Here is a 16710-nt window from a genome sequence, read left to right as displayed (position 1 = left end):
GTCTCTTGGCTGAGAGAAAAAACTTAAAGGCTAGTCTGGTCAAAAGTAGTGCTCTATATAGGGAATAGGGAGCCATTTAGGATACCGTTCATGTCATGGTAATAATGACAGCAGCAGTTGTACATGTAATCCTGTGATGATGTATAACCCTGTGATAATTAAGCACCTGTTTCAAACTAAGGCTGCACAACAAATCAAATTTTAATCAAAATTGCAATATTTAGATAATTTTTTTCATGCCTGAAGTTCAAATGTAATAAGGTTAACCCTAACCCTGGGAAACTCTGACCAACACTTTGGTTCCTACCCTGTCACAACAACTTCTACCATACATGTTGTTTTCATTAGTTGTCATGGCAAACAACACCAACCATAGAATCAGAACACTAATTTTATATCTATGATTCCAACAGTTCACCCAAGTGTTTTGATCTAAATCGCAAGTAAAATCTCAATCCCAATATTTGGTTAAAAAAAGTTTGCTGAAATGTCTTGTTACCTGAAAGAGTATATATCAATATACCTGGCAATGATCACTGCATACAGTATCAGATGACCAGATGGCCAAAAGTAGTGTACTATACACTGAGTGTACAACTCAATATTGGAAAGGTGTTCTTAATGTTTTGTACAGACAGTGTATAGGGAATAGGGTGCCATTTGAGACGACATCAACGAGCCCAAATAGCAGCACAGAATGACCGTTTTCAGTTGAACGATACAGTGAGATCATGTTCATCTTTACCATCTAAAATTTAACATGTAAAATGTACTCATTTTTTATTTTTATTTTCAAGGAACAGTCAGTCCTGTATTACTAATAGTTTGATTCACAAAGCAACTCAGAGTAGGAGTGGTGATCTAGAATCAGTTTTGCCTTTAATATCATAATGCATACAATTATATGGACAGCGGGGACCTGATCCTAGATCAGCACTCCTACTCTGAGTCACTTTATGAATACAGGCTCTGAGATAGCCAGCTCTCCTCCTACCAGCAGGCCTTTATTCTAATGAGAAGCTGCTCGTCAGGACCTTGATCAGTACAGGGTGTGTACCAGAAGGCCTTTATTCTACTGAGCATCTGCTCGTCAGGACCTTGATCAGTACAGGGTGTGTACCAGAAGGCTTTTATTCTACGGAGCATCTGCTCGTCAGGACCTTGATCAGTACAGGGTGTGTACCAGCTAGCCGTCATTATTCTACTGTCGAATAGAATAGATACTTTATTGCCAATTGCTGAAAATTGTTAATTTTGTTGTCAGAGTAAACTATCTCACATTTTTGTTATTTGTTATTTTATTAGGATCCCCATTAGCAAGGCCGGATTACCGAATGGGCACGCAGGGTTGAGGGCCCCCTGGAGGTCGGGCCCCTCCAGATAGCATATGAACACGTCAGTTGGGGGCACCCTGGAGGTCCCCCCCCCCCCCCCCCCCCCCCCCCCCCAGATAGCATATTATGAACACGTCAGTTGGGGCCCCCCTGGAGGTTGGGCCCCTCCAGATAGCATATGGACACGTCATAAGCCATGACTAAAGAATTGCAGGAATTTAAAACTGCAGCATGTTCTCTCAGTCTCATTGCAAAATGTATAGAATAGCTATTGCAGCAGTTGCTCTTCCTGGGGTCCACACAGAACATAAAACATGACATAATACAGAACATTAATAGACAAGAACAGCTCAAGGACAGAGACACATACATTTAAAATAAGAATATAGAAATTAAAAAAGGCCCTGTTTTGACATCTGTGCTCTCTATGCAGGAAAGTCTTTGATGAAGGTGTAGCATACCCTAGTCATACCCTAGTACAGTGGTATTCAAAGTGGGGGTCGAGACCCCTAGATGAGTCGCAGGGGAATTGCAGTGGGGTTGCCAAACTACATCAAAATATTTATTTTATTTTTTTTGGAATAAAAAAATTCAAGATTTCATATTATTGTATGGGACAATAAGACAAATGTTTTTGAAAAATATAATTTTATTGAGTAATTGTATTTAATTGGTTTATTTTGATAAGAGAGATGAAAATGTAATGAATTTAAGGTTATTTGTTGATGTACAAACCGAAATATACAGATTTGAAGGTGTTGTCATTAGATTTGCGGTGGGTTGAGGTTTTTTGTAGAACGAATGTGAGAAGGTTACTTCTGTTTACTTTTTAAAAGGACATTCTACTCAAATTTTTTTACAACCAAATCTATTTAAAAAAAAATGTAAATGGCATGTTATAGAATTGTCCAGACATCTTTTTTTTGTATATCACTTGTTATTTTTTTTTAATTTTTGTTTTTTACTGCAAATCACTTCCTCGTCCTTGTTCTGCAGTATGGGGGCCCTGAAAAACATGTTTAAAGGCCCCCAAAACACCCAAACATGTCCTTTTAGAAACACTCTCAGTATAGTGATGCAGGTCTTTAGATGTTGTACACGTGACATTGTCATTCTGAACTTCATGCGCAAGCTTATAATAACTTTTGTGTGAATCGAGCTGTTTCCCTTACTCGGCTGTGCAGGCCGGGTGAGTCTGTATAGTATACAGGCTAGCTAAGTTTAATATTAGCAATGTTAGCAAGCTTATCAAGCTAGCTAAAATCTTATTGGTTGACGAATTCATGTCAGACTTATCACTTCCCAGTGTTCTACTTCTCACGAGCACATGAAGCCAGCAACAGTGTACCAGAGACAAATACCATAACATTACCATAAAACATTTGAAATATATCCCAATTTGTGATATTTATTGGTTGAAGTTTAGAGGTAGGCCTAAACAAGACTATTTAACAGTAGTAGGCTATAACCCATTTTATAATACATTATTTTTGCATTACTGGTTATTGAACAGTATAGGGTCCATTGACAATAAAGCAATATTAATATTGATAATGTATGCAGTTGACATGTGAAATGAATGAAAGCGTATGACGTAATATTGATTTAATCACTGATCATAGAGTAACAGGCAGTGTCCACAAGATCTCCTACAGCTTTAAAGAGAAATAGAGGCATCCACCCCTGTGAGATATACATTTTGACCGTGAACATATTGCCATCCGGTTTGGGGAGGCTGTGTGTGAACGTCCTCTGGTCTGTTTAAAGTTCCCTCTGAGCGCTGGACACACCCAGCTGGCTGGAGACGCGCTCTGATTAGCCCGCGGAGGCTCATTTGCATTGACGTCAGTAAAGGCTGGAGGTCAAACCTTGCGGCAGCTTTTATTGGACGTGCTGCTGTCAAGCAGTGCCGAAGAATTGGAAGGACAAACGCTAGAAAGGCAGAGAAAAATACTTAAATGATTCACCATTATGTAGCGAATTTCTATATTTTGCGTTTATAAAGAACAATCACCCACCTTCCTTTCTGAAAAGCGAAACTTGGGGACGCGCAGCGGTCTGTTTTTATGCGATTGGTCTGATCCAGAGGAGGTACCTCTTCAACAGATCATTTGACAGCACTCTTCATATTTTTTTCAGAAAGAGGAACAAATTGCAACAAATTTTTACCCAGTTTTCTATCTGTCGGGTCGTCTTCAAGCTGACAGTGGATGTCTGAATGAAGATTCTACCAAAAGATTTCTGTTTCGCCTAATTGGTATTTTTTGGCAGATAAATGGCATGTTTTGTCGGACTAAATTGCATTTTGTTGCAAGGGGGAGTCTTGAGATTGGAGCGACAGTCGAGGGGAGCACCATGCAGTGTGAATATTGTAGCCTGTTGATGATGGGGTATATGAGGCTGGAACAAACTGTCGTGAGAACCGGATTGTGGCCAATGTCTTGAAATGAAGTGGCTAACCAGATAGTCAAAGAAAAACAGTAGTCCAATGGAATTGGATGGTTTTGGGTGGGGAGGACCGTTTCAGCAGAAGGCTTATTGGACGAACATGGATAAAACTTTAGCTTGAATTCAACCAGAAGACTGACGTTTACTTGAAAAGAGTAAAGTTTAAAAAAATACATACATTCAGAGAGAGAGAGAGAGCAAATGATGTACGAATCCGAGGCGGGGAAGCCGTGTGATGAAGGATAAATTGTCCCTGGAATAGAACTATAGAACAGCGGCATTCTATAATAACGGGATTCGTGTGAGGAAGAATAAAACGGCGCGTGTAGAAAATCTCTCTAAATTGCTTCATGTAAAAAAAAAAATCGGAGAGAGGAAATCTGTTTCCTGGTTAGGGGGGGTGGGTGGGTGGGGGGAAGGAACGTCTATTATTCATGCTTAGTGTTAGGGAAACTGGAGAGCGCGTTTAGCATTACGATTTATAAAGAGGGAGAAAAAGACCTCCAGAAGATCTCAGTGGAGAGATACCGAATGACAGTCGTCCAGGTATTAGTAAAGCACTTGAGCTAGAGGGATTGGCAGAAGTGGGGTTGAAGCATGGGCTGTGCTTCAAGCATTCATATCTCCGATAGGGTGGTCTATCAAAGTGGAAAGGAATCAGACGATTCCCAGCAGACCAATACCACTCCTGCCCCAGGACTTCTGATCAAACCCAACGCTATCAAGGTGAGACACACACAGGCCACTCTTCTTGGAGAACACACACACACACAGTCTCTCCTTATAACACATGTCTGAATGCCACATACTTCCTTCTACAGTACCATCCAATGTATTTATGATTGAGTGATATGAGGATGTTGAAATGGCTGCTGTACGGCATAATATGGCCATCAAACCTTGATGTGCAGTATGAACCTCCTTTTCTGTCTTCCTTTACTTTCGGAGAAGTGGATTAGGCCTCAGTCAAATGTATGTCCTCGGTGACCCTCCCTCCACACAGCGCAGGTCGTGGGGTCATACAGAGAGTATTGTTCAGTCTTCCATAACACTATATAGACCATAAGGCCTAGCCAGGCAGGCAGCATGGAGGACATGCATCTCCTACCACGTCACAGCTTCCCCGGCTATTTTCTCTCATGAATAGATGGCATTTGTTTACAGCTTGTGGTTATTTCATATCCAGCCAACTCTGTGTGTGGGAGTAGTTGAAATTCAATCTAACAAGCAGTACAGAATATTTACAGTTGCATACTGACACATATTGGCCTACAGTATTTAAACGTCTAATGTTTTCAAATAAAATAGCAGAATGTTATTTGAACCCTGTAAAAATAACAGGTGGACTCCTGTCAAATGTAGAAGCCCTACACTTCCAGTATGATGATAAAGTGTGTGTGTGTGTGTGTGCGCGCATAGTGCTTGGCAGTACTGTAGTTGTGTAAATGAAGATACAGTGAACATTACCATGGCCGGTTTTTGATTGAATATTCCCTGTAGTCATAATTGGACCGTCATCTTCATTCACATTAATGCATGTGGACGTGGCTGTTGGGGCTGTAGTGTAGAATGTATTCACCCTGACATTCATGTTATTTACTACACGTCTAGGATGGTAAAGCCACGTCATCGGTCTGTTGGGCCATAAACCAACAAACAGTGACATGTCATCTCATGTGATACTGAGTGAAATCTATCAGGACTTTTCTGCCCACACACAGTCTGATCTGGGCCTAGAGTACATCCAACTCACAATGTTGATACAGACATGTCATTTAATGTGATAAAAATCACATGACTTTAATCACATCACAATGTCATCTTTTATCTAGGATATGGTACAGTATGTAGACCTGTCCAACTACAGCAGGTATAGAGGCAGTATGTAGACCTGTCCAACTACAGCAGGTATAGAGGCAGTATGTAGACCTGTCCAACCACAGCAGGTATAGAGGCAGTATGTAGACCTGTCCAACCACAGCAGGTGTAGAGGCAGTATGTAGGCCTGTCCAACCACAGCAGGTGTAGAGGCAGTATGTAGACCTGTCCAACTACAGCAGGTATAGAGGCAGTATGTAGACCTGTCCAACTACAGCAGGAATAGAGGCCGTTGGTAGACCTGTCCAACCACAGCAGGTGTAGAGGCAGTATGTAGACCTGTTCAACCACAGCAGGTATAGAGGCAGTATGTAGGCCTGTCCAACCACAGCAGGTGTAGAGGCAGTATTTAGACCTGTCCAACCACAGCAGGTATAGAGGCAGTATGTAGACCTGTCCAACCACAGCAGGTATAGAGGCAGTATGTAGACCTGTCCAACCACAGCAGGTGTAGAGGCAGTATGTAGACCTGTCCAACTACAGCAGGTATAGAGGCAGTATGTAGACCTGTCCAACTACAGCAGGAATAGAGGCCGTTGGTAGACCTGTCCAACCACAGCAGGTGTAGAGGCAGTATGTAGACCTGTTCAACCACAGCAGGTATAGAGGCAGTATGTAGGCCTGTCCAACCACAGCAGGTGTAGAGGCAGTATTTAGACCTGTCCAACCACAGCAGGTATAGAGGCAGTATGTAGACCTGTCCAACCACAGCAGGTATAGAGGCAGTATGTAGACCTGTCCAACCACAGCAGGTGTAGAGGCAGTATGTAGGCCTGTCCAACCACAGCAGGTGTAGAGGCAGTATGTAGGCCTGTCCAACCACAGCAGGTGTAGAGGCAGTATGTAGGCCTGTCCAACCACAGCAGGTGTAGAGGCAGTATGTAGACCTGTCCAACCACAGCAGGTGTAGAGGCAGTATGTAGACCTGTCCAACCACAGCAGGTGTAGAGGCAGTATGCCAAACCACAGCAGGTGTAGAGGCAGTATGCCCAACCACAGCAGGTGTAGAGGCAGTATGCCCAACCACAGCAGGTGTAGAGGCAGTATGCCCAACCACAGCAGGTGTAGAGGCAGTATGCCCAACCACAGCAGGTGTAGAGGCAGTCACAGTTAAAACATCAACACCAGAGGAGTTGAACACAAGCACCTTTAATCACCCAGAACATTGACACAGTCAGAATGGGACCTGGTGAAATGGTGCTGCTAGTGATGGACAACATTTAGAGACAGAATATAGACAGAGGAGTTTTAACACTTCCATTATATATCTAACTAGGTAGGGTGAGCATGGAGCTAGAACAGGATGACCAGTGGATATACAGTACAAATATACAGCAATAGTATATCGTGGGATGACCAGTGGATATACAGTACACATATACAGTGATAGTATATTGTTGGATGATGACAGAAACCAGACGGTAATCTGTCCCCAGTGTTCAGTAACTCATTCCAGGTGAAATAAATCCACATTTTTAGTCTTGATCCAAAAGTTAACCAACAAACACACAAGCAGCGACCCAAACACTGTGGCTGCTTCACCGGGCGCCAAGCAGCGACCCATATCCGACGGCTGACCCCCCCCCCAAGCAGCGACCCATATCCGATGGCTGACCCCCCCCCCCCCCAAGCAGCGACCCATATCCGACGGCTGACCCCCCCCCCCAAGCAGCGACCCATATCCGACGGCTGACCCCCCCCAAGCAGCGACCCATATCCTACGGCTGACCCCCCCCCCCCCAAGCAGCGACCGAAACACCGTGGCTGCTTCACCAGGCACCAAGCAGCCAAATCTCAGAACATGGAATAGACTTACCTAGATCCTGGGCACAATGTTATTACAGGCAACCATCTAGTACTGGGCCGTACGTAGGGAGGCCTGACCTGGTACTGGGCCGTACGTAGGGAGGCCTGACCTGGTACTGGGCCGTACGTAGGGAGGCCTGACCTGGTACTGGGCCGTACGTAGGGAGGCCTGACCTGGTACTGGGCCGTACGTAGGGAGGCCTGACCTGGTACTGGGCCGTACGTAGTACTGTGGACACAACCACAGCAGCAGACGTACAGACAGTTTTAACACCAGAGAATAATGGCATTGATTCATATTTTATTATTTTATTTAACTAGGCAAGTCAGTTCAGAACAAGTTCTTATTCACAAGTTCATTTACAATGACGGCCTACATCGGCCAAACCCGGACGTTGCTAGGCCATTTCAAGCGGTCCCATGTGCTGTGCACATGAACACACCAGTGGATGTTTCTGAGGGGAGGAGGGCTCATAATAATGGCTGGAACGGAGAGAATGGCATCAAACACATGGAAACAATGTGTTTGATGTATTTGATACCATTCCACTGATTCCACTCCAGTCATTACCACGAGCCTGTCCTCCCTGATTAAGGTGCCACCAACCTCCTGTGGGACACAGTGTGCTACTTTAATAATCTTCTTTGTGATCATTGAGGACCTGAAGTGCACCATGTCCCAGGCACGCCTCTCCCTGCCTGCCTCTCCAGCCCTCCTACCCAGGCCTGGGTCCTGTTCATTAGTGCGCACCGTAACTAAACGCATTGCAATGGAACGGAAAATGACGTGTTTCATTGGAAAACTTCAGGTAGTTCCGTCCTTCCCTGATTCAGTCTGTTGTCTTATGCTTGGTGACTAGTGAAGAAGACCTTGGTCATTAGACCAGACGGCAGAACCACCCCAGTCAGACCAGACGGCAGAACCACCCCAGTCAGACCAGACGGCAGAACCACCCCAGTCAGTCCAGACGGCAGAACCACCCCAGTCAGACCAGACGGCAGAACCACCCCAGTCAGACCAGACGGCAGAACCACCCCAGTCAGACCAGACGGCAGAACCACCCCAGTCAGACCAGACGGCAGAACCACCCCAGTCAGACCAGACGGCAGAACCACCCCAGTCAGACCAGACGGCAGAACCACCCCAGTCAGACCAGACGGCAGAACCACCCCAGTCAGATCAGACGGCAGAACCACCCCAGTCAGATCAGACGGCAGAACCACCCCAGTCAGACCAGACGGCAGAACCACCCCAGTCAGATCAGACGGCAGAACCACCCCAGTCAGACCAGACGGCAGAACCTGTGCGTAGCATCTTGATACGTACAGCCCGAGAGCCCTTTAGGCCCTGTTTAAAACTAGTTCACTGTGTAATGAACAGGATGCTATGTGATAGGCAGACGGAGATGTGATGTCATATGGGCCCTGGTCAAAAGTTGTGCAGTAGAGCGGTGTTTCCCACCTCCAGTCCTCCAGTACCCCCTAACAGCCCAACTCCAGTCCTCCAGTACTGCCCAACTCCAGTCCTCCAGTACTGCCCAACTCCAGTCCTCCAGTACTGCCCAACTCCAGTCCTCCAGTACTGCCCAACTCCAGTCCTCCAGTACTGCCCAACTCCAGTCCTCCAGTACCCCCCAACAGCCCTCCTCTAGTACCCCCCAACAGTGCACCTCCAGTCCTCCAGTACCCCCCAACAGCCCTCCTCCAGTACCCCCCAACAGCCCTCCTCCAGTACCCCCCAACAGCCCAACTTCAGTCCTCCAGTACGTGTGCTGTTGGGGGTACAGGAGTTGGGGAAACACTTCACTAGAGAATAGTATGTCATTTAAGCCGTAGTCAGAGATGTGATGTCCATGTCTACCTGCTGTTCCAGATGGATACTGTCTATTTATTCATCTGTTCTGTAACTGCTGTACTGGCCCCTACTGTTGTCTGCTGCTTTATCAGTCTGGCTTCTTCACCACACACACACACACACACACACACACACACACACACACACACACACACACACACACACACACTTTGCTTTGTTTATTTATCAGGGACCCTGCAAAGAGAACGTAGGCCAGAGTAGCATCACACCAAAGTTAACTACGTTGCTTATTTCCATCTCAAGCCTTCCATCTGTCATCTATAGAGTAGACCCACCACAGTCCGTATGATATCTGTAACCTTCCATCTGTCATCTATAGAGTAGACCCACCACAGTCCGTATGATATCTGTAACCTTCCATCTGTGACGTCCAGGAGGCGGCCCCTGTGTGGCGTCCAGGAGGCGGCCCCTGTGTGGCGTCCAGGAGGCGGCCCCTGTGTGGCGTCCAGGAGGCGGCCCCTGTGTGGCGTCCAGGAGGCGGCCCCTGTGTGGCGTCCAGGAGGCGGCCCCTGTGTGGCGTCCAGGAGGCGGCCCCTGTGTGGCGTCCAGGAGGCGGCCCCTGTGTGGCGTCCAGGAGGCGGTCCCTGTGTGGCGTCCAGGAGGCGGCCCCTGTGTGGCGTCCAGGCGTATTCTTGCATTACGCAGCCGTTATAATATTAAAGGGATTTTTGCAGTTTTAATCCTCTTTTCTACTTACCCAGAGTCAGATTAACTCATGGATACTCATGGAAGTTGAAATTAGTTCCTGGAGCCATTGCTAACTAGTGTTAGCACAATGACTGGAAGTCTACAGGAACAGCTAGCGTGCTAGCTTTAAAAAAAAATGTTGTTGTGAAAAAGTCGTACTGTCCCTTTATCTGTGGTGTTTCCCCTGTACACCTCTGACTGCTCCTAGGAACTTGTGTTTTAAATAAGCAGGGTGCACAGGACTCACAGGCGACAAACACCGTGCACTAAGCGTGATCACATAGTTAACAATGAACGTATTGATCTGTACAGTATCCAGTGGCTTTAGCCTAAGGTAGGACTCGTCCCCTACATGAAAGGCTTGTAGGTTTTCTGTAGGAGAGCAGAGTCATAAGTCGGCTCTAGAGTGTTTCCTGCAGGTCTCACATGGTCAGGAGGGAGAAACTCCGGGGGGCCCTGTAGACATTGTGACTTGTGAGCAGCTGACAGAGAAGCTTGTTAGGCTATGCTGGGGCCTAGGAGCGTAAACTCCTCAGTCATGGGTTCAGTCCTACATGGCACCCTATGTAGTGCACTACTTTTGACCAGAGCACTATGGGGCTATGTCAAAAGTAGTGTACTAAATAGGGAATATGGTGCCTGTTGGGACACGGATCTGGTTTGAACCTCTGAAGTAAATGATAAGCAGTATAGCCCTGAATCCTTTTGTGGTTCACTGTGGTTCACTGTATGTGTAAACAACCAACAACAACAAAAAGCAGCCCTGCCACTTGGCTAGCTATAAAGCTGGGTGATGATCAGCGATTATACGTCTGTATTCTGTCCAGTTGTACGGTGTTGGTCTCTCTTTCTCTCTTTTTCTTCTTTTTCTTTCTCTCTTTCTTGAAGCCTACAATAGACCTGCTCTATCAGGGCTCAAAACTGCCACCAAAACACTTGCATTTGCGGTGCAACATACATTTTTTTTATTTGTTGCTAGGGTGCCAGTGCAAAAAAATATGTTGGTCATGTTTTTTTTATTTTTATTATCAAGATTTATTCAAACAGCAGGTATTCAAAAAGTTTGGTCTGAAGTCCTGTTTGAATCTTTGCGATACGCAATTCAGTTATCATGCACTATTGTGTGAAAATTGCTAAAGGTTTCACCAAAAATCTGCCCAAGTAAATATTGACTTCAAAGTAGGCCTGCAGTGCATTCTGGAAGTATTCAAAACCCTTTGACTTTTTCCATATTTTGTTACGTTACATCCTTATTCTAAAATGGATTTAAAAAATAATAATTCTCATCATCTACACACTACCCCGTAATAACAAAGTGAAAACATTTTTTTACATTTTTTTTTATTGTTCAAATTTATAAAAACAAATACCTTATTTCCATAAGTTTAGTCCCATTTGTTTCTGACACCTTTATCAGAACCCCACAGTTGTTACCTTTCTAACGGTACTACGCATGTGTTTGTAGGACCTCGTTTTGGAACTGAAATGTACTTTGAGGGTAATGTACAATGTTATGCATCATTTAGAAAATGACACCAGAGAGGGTCAGAGTTTAACAGAGCAAGTACACCGTCCAATTTTGTATTGTATTTTTGTTTGTTCCCAGACCTCAAATGTTGTCTCCTGATGTGGTTTCAGCATTGTTGTGGACTAGAAAAGATGGATGTTCTGTATGGATGTTTTAAAAATAAAAAAAACATTTTATAGTAAAAACCTGAAAATAGGAACTCAGAAAGCAGGAAAAATAAAACTGGGAAAACAGATATTGCCAATAGATTAAACTGACTTTATGGAGCCCTACACCTTTAGTGACTGTTCAAAATCACTGACAATAACAGTGAAGGTTTTTTTCCATCCAAGCAAACAATGTAAATATGATATTGTCAAGTTAAATTATAATGATTTGTTTATGAAGGGTACGTCATTATAGGCTACTTGCTCAGCCTACAAATTAAAGATGGCAACATTTTAAATGACGAGGGCATCATCTGCATTCCACTGGCAAATGTACCTGAATGTCAAGCCCTGTAAAGGAATGCTAATATGGCTAGTCATTTATTAACCTGGTTCTGGATGGAATACAGGTACATTATGAGACACAAGGTCATTATTGCTGTGACCAAATCATACTGGTGCCATCAACTGAAAAAGTTGTCTAGAGACCTGACTAGAGTCCACATCTTCATAGTCAGTCTTGAAGTCTACAGTAGACCTCCTCTATAGTCCATAGATCATAGTCAGCTGTAACTGTAAATAGTTAAACAAGGCTTAAAACAATGTTTGCGTGAACCCTGAATCCAGAAACTGAATGGAAGTCTCTTCTGGACACGGTAGACTCCTCCTCATCACTCTATAGATTTCATATAGAGAGACAGCATGCCAACCTGGAGGCCCTGCATGACCCCAATACATTAATGAACGACACCATGTCCGGGAGAGTATATTTCTGTCCAACTGTCTCACCCGGTCCAGGTGGGTGGGTGTTGTACTGTGGTGTGTGTCATATGCAGCCACGGCGAGGTGGCCCCATAGGCTGTTCACTGGGCTTTGATTAATGAACAACAAGCTTGACTCGTTCATAAAAGGTGTCAAACTGACTGAATAAAAGTCGATGTCACATAGCCTTGCCATTCATAAATCATACCACATAGTTATATGTCCATGGTATTGCATCCGGACAATTAAATGAAAGATCTCCTTTTTGTATTTTTGATATAAAGTCTATCAGAACATCCTAAACAGGGACGTTGAATAGAGTGACTCGTCAGTAGCCTAACGAATCGCATCAGGAAGAGAGCTGTTCATTCGGCTCCCTAATTTGCATACTGGTAGTTGTTTTTGGGGCGATTTATCTGCAGATAAATGATGAAAGCATTTGATGAAGAAGGTGGATCCTCCTCACTGCAGTAGGCAGGCTAGTGGAGCGAGAGCCTCACTCTGGTCCAAAATATGATCAAAGAAAACAGATTGAATTGTTTTAAATGTACTGATATGGTATCGTCAAAGATATTGATTATAGGTCTACTGATTTGAATCAGTGTCCACAATGGAGTAGTCAGCTGCTGCTTTGTGTGTAGTAAAGCCCATGTTTAACACCTGCTGTATTACAGATGGCTGAGAAAAGGGCCTGTTAAAAGGAAGCCTGAAGCCAGTGGAAGTCAGCAGACTCTTACAGTAGTCTTTTAAAGGTCCATGCTGTCAAATGTTTGTCCCCCCTATGTTTTATATATTATTGTACAACAGCTGATGAAACTGACACTGTAAACACACACACAACATGGATCAGTGTAATTTCCAGTTAATTGCTGGTTGAAAATATAATATACCAGAGGCCATCAAAGCAGAGTTTGTCTGCAACAAACAATCAGAACACCACCCCAGCTCAGGGGATCCTTACTGGCTACTTTGTCTATTTGGCTGGCTGCCCTATGTGCTTGTGGAAAACACTGATTAGTGACGGTCTATTTCAGAGACGTTAGCAGAGCAGTAAAGATGTCAGAGTTGGTTTGAAGTCTCTCCTCTGGAACAACAACCACTACCTTATTACACTATGACCATATCAAGAACACCCAACTGGCCCTGTCTCACCAATTACACAAGGTGTGTGTGTGTGATATAAAATAAACACACACAGCTAGCTCCAACAGGCTACAAATCTGTTAAATCGTCTTCTGATTAGGGCTCGGAATGGCCATGGACCTCACAAACCCAGCTGTACTGTGCTGGCCATGGACCTCACAAACCCAGCTGTACTGTACTGGCCATGGACCTCACAAACCCAGCTGTACTGTGCTGACCATGGACCTCACAAACCCAGCTGTACTGTGCTGGCCTGGTACCTCTCACCAAACCCAGCTGTACTGTGCTGACCATGGACCTCACAAACCCAGCTGTACTGTGCTGACCATGGAACTCACAAACCCAGCTGTACTGTGCTGACCATGCCCCTCACAAACCCAGCTGTACTGTGCTGGTCTGGTACTTCTCACCAAACCCAGCTGTACTGTGCTGGCCATGGTACGTCTCACCAAACCCAGCTGTACTGTGCTGGTCTGGTACTTCTCACCAAACCCAGCTGTACTGTGCTGGCCTGGTACTTCTCAACAAACCCAGCTGTACTGTGCTGGCCTGGTACTTCTCAACAAACCCAGCTGTACTGTGCTGGCCTGGTACTTCTCAACAAACCCAGCTGTACTGTGCTGGCCTGGTACTTCTCACCAAACCCAGCTGTACTGTGCTGGCCATGGACCTCACAAACCCAGCTGTACTGTGCTGGCCATGGACCTCACAAACCCAGCTGTACTGTGCTGACCATGGACCTCACAAACCCAGCTGTACTGTGCTGGTCTGGTACTTCTCACCAAACCCAGCTGTACTGTGCTGGCCATGGACCTCACAAACCCAGCTGTACTGTACTGCCATGGATCTCACAAACCCAGCTGTACTGTGCTGGCCATGGACCTCACAAACCCAGCTGTACTGTGCTGACCATGGATCTCACAAACCCAGCTGTACTGTGCTGACCATGGATCTCACAAACCCAGCTGTACTGTGCTGGCCATGGACCTCACAAACCCAGCTGTACTGTACTGCCATGGATCTCACAAACCCAGCTGTACTGTGCTGACCATGGACCTCACAAACCCAGCTGTACTGTACTGACCTGGTACTTCTCAACAAACCCAGCTGTACTGTGCTGGCCATGGACCTCACAAACCCAGCTGTACTGTGCTGGCCATGGACCTCACAAACCCAGCTGTACTGTGCTGGCCATGGACCTCACAAACCCAGCTGTACTGTACTGCCATGGACCTCACAAACCCAGCTGTACTGTGCTGGCCATGGACCTCACAAACCCAGCTGTACTGTACTGCCATGGACCTCACAAACCCAGCTGTGCTGTGCTGACCATGGACCTCACAAACCCAGCTGTACTGTACTGCCATGGACCTCACAAACCCAGCTGTACTGTGCTGGCCATGGACCTCACAAACCCAGCTGTACTGTGCTGGTCTGGTACTTCTCACCAAACCCAGCTGTACTGTGCTGGCCATGGACCTCACAAACCCAGCTGTACTGTACTGCCATGGACCTCACAAACCCAGCTGTACTGTGCTGGCCATGGCCCTCACAAACCCAGCTGTACTGTGCTGGTCTGGTACTTCTCACCAAACCCAGCTGTACTGTGCTGGCCATGGACCTCACAAACCCAGCTGTACTGTACTGCCATGGACCTCACAAACCCAGCTGTACTGTGCTGGCCATGGCCCTCACAAACCCAGCTGTACTGTGCTGGTCTGGTACTTCTCACCAAACCCAGCTGTACTGTGCTGGCCATGGACCTCACAAACCCAGCTGTACTGTACTGCCATGGACCTCACAAACCCAGCTGTACTGTACTGCCATGGACCTCACAAACCCAGCTGTACTGTACTGCCATGGACCTCACAAACCCAGCTGTACTGTGCTGGCCATGGACCTCACAAACCCAGCTGTACTGTGCTGGTCTGGTACTTCTCACCAAACCCAGCTGTACTGTGCTGGCCATGGACCTCACAAACCCAGCTGTACTGTGCTGGCCATGGACCTCACAAACCCAGCTGTACTGTGCTGGCCATGGACCTCACAAACCCAGCTGTACTGTGCTGGCCTGGTACCTCTCACCAAACCCAGCTGTACTGTGCTGACCATGGACCTCACAAACCCAGCTGTACTGTGCTGGCCATGGACCTCACAAACCCAGCTGTACTGTGCTGGCCATGTACCTCTCACCAAACCCAGCTGTGCTGGCCTGGTACCTCTCACCAAACCCAGCTGTGCTGGCCTGGTACCTCTCACCAAACCCAGCTGTACTGTGCTGGCCTGGTACCTCTCACCAAACCCAGCTGTACTGTGCTGGCCTGGTACCTCTCACCAAACCCAGCTGTACTGTGCTGGCCTGGTACCTCTCACCAAACCCAGCTGTACTGTGCTGGCCTGGTACCTCTCACCAAACCCAGCTGTACTGTGTTGGCCTGGTACCTCTCACCAAACCCAGCTGTACTGTACTGGCCTGGTACTTCTCACCAAACCCAGCTGTACTGTGCTGGCCTGGTACCTCTCACCAAACCCAGCTGTACTGTGCTGGCCTGGTACTTCTCACCAAACCCAGCTGTACTGTGCTGGCCTGGTACTTCTCACCAAACCCAGCTGTACTGTGCTGGCCTCATTACCCTCCACTGTATTGGCTGGAATCCTGCTGGATGGGACGATGTGAAAAGAAAACATTCGACCCAGTTCAGTACAGTTTGGGTTGGGCTTAGTGTGTGTTACTGTGTGTATCTGTGTTGTAGGAGTGTGTACAGTTTAAGTCGGAAGTTTACATAAAGTTAGGTTGGAGTCATTAAAACTTGTTTTTCAACCACTCCACAAATTTCTTGGTAACAAACTATAGTTTTGGCAAGTCGGTTAGGACATCTACTTTGTGCATGACACAAGTCATTTTTTACAGACAGATTATTTTACTTATAATTCACTGTATCACAATTCCAGTGGGTCAGAAGTGTACATTCACTAAGTTAACTGTGCCTTTAAACAGCTTGGAAAATTCCAGACAATTATGTCATGGCTTTAGAAGCTTCTGATAGGCTAATTGACATAATTTGAGTCAATTGGAGGTGTACCTGTTGATGTATTTCAAGG

At 45.9% G+C, this 16710-nt stretch overlaps 1 protein-coding gene across 1 annotated transcript in view; it reads left to right on the top strand.

Annotated features, from left to right (window-relative positions):
* Positions 1–3110: 3110 nt before the first annotated feature.
* Positions 3111–16710, top strand: part of LOC115182358 (high affinity cAMP-specific and IBMX-insensitive 3',5'-cyclic phosphodiesterase 8A) — a gene marked incomplete in the record, with an annotated part of 151612 nt that continues 138012 nt past the window's right edge. The window contains 1 exon segment of the mRNA XM_029743977.1: positions 3111–4508. Coding sequence (XP_029599837.1) covers positions 4380–4508 — 129 coding nt within the window.

Source organism: Salmo trutta, unplaced genomic scaffold (assembly GCF_901001165.1).
Source record: "Salmo trutta unplaced genomic scaffold, fSalTru1.1, whole genome shotgun sequence".
NCBI lineage: Eukaryota > Metazoa > Chordata > Actinopteri > Salmoniformes > Salmonidae > Salmo > Salmo trutta.
This window is presented reverse-complemented; position numbering and strand designations above follow the sequence as displayed.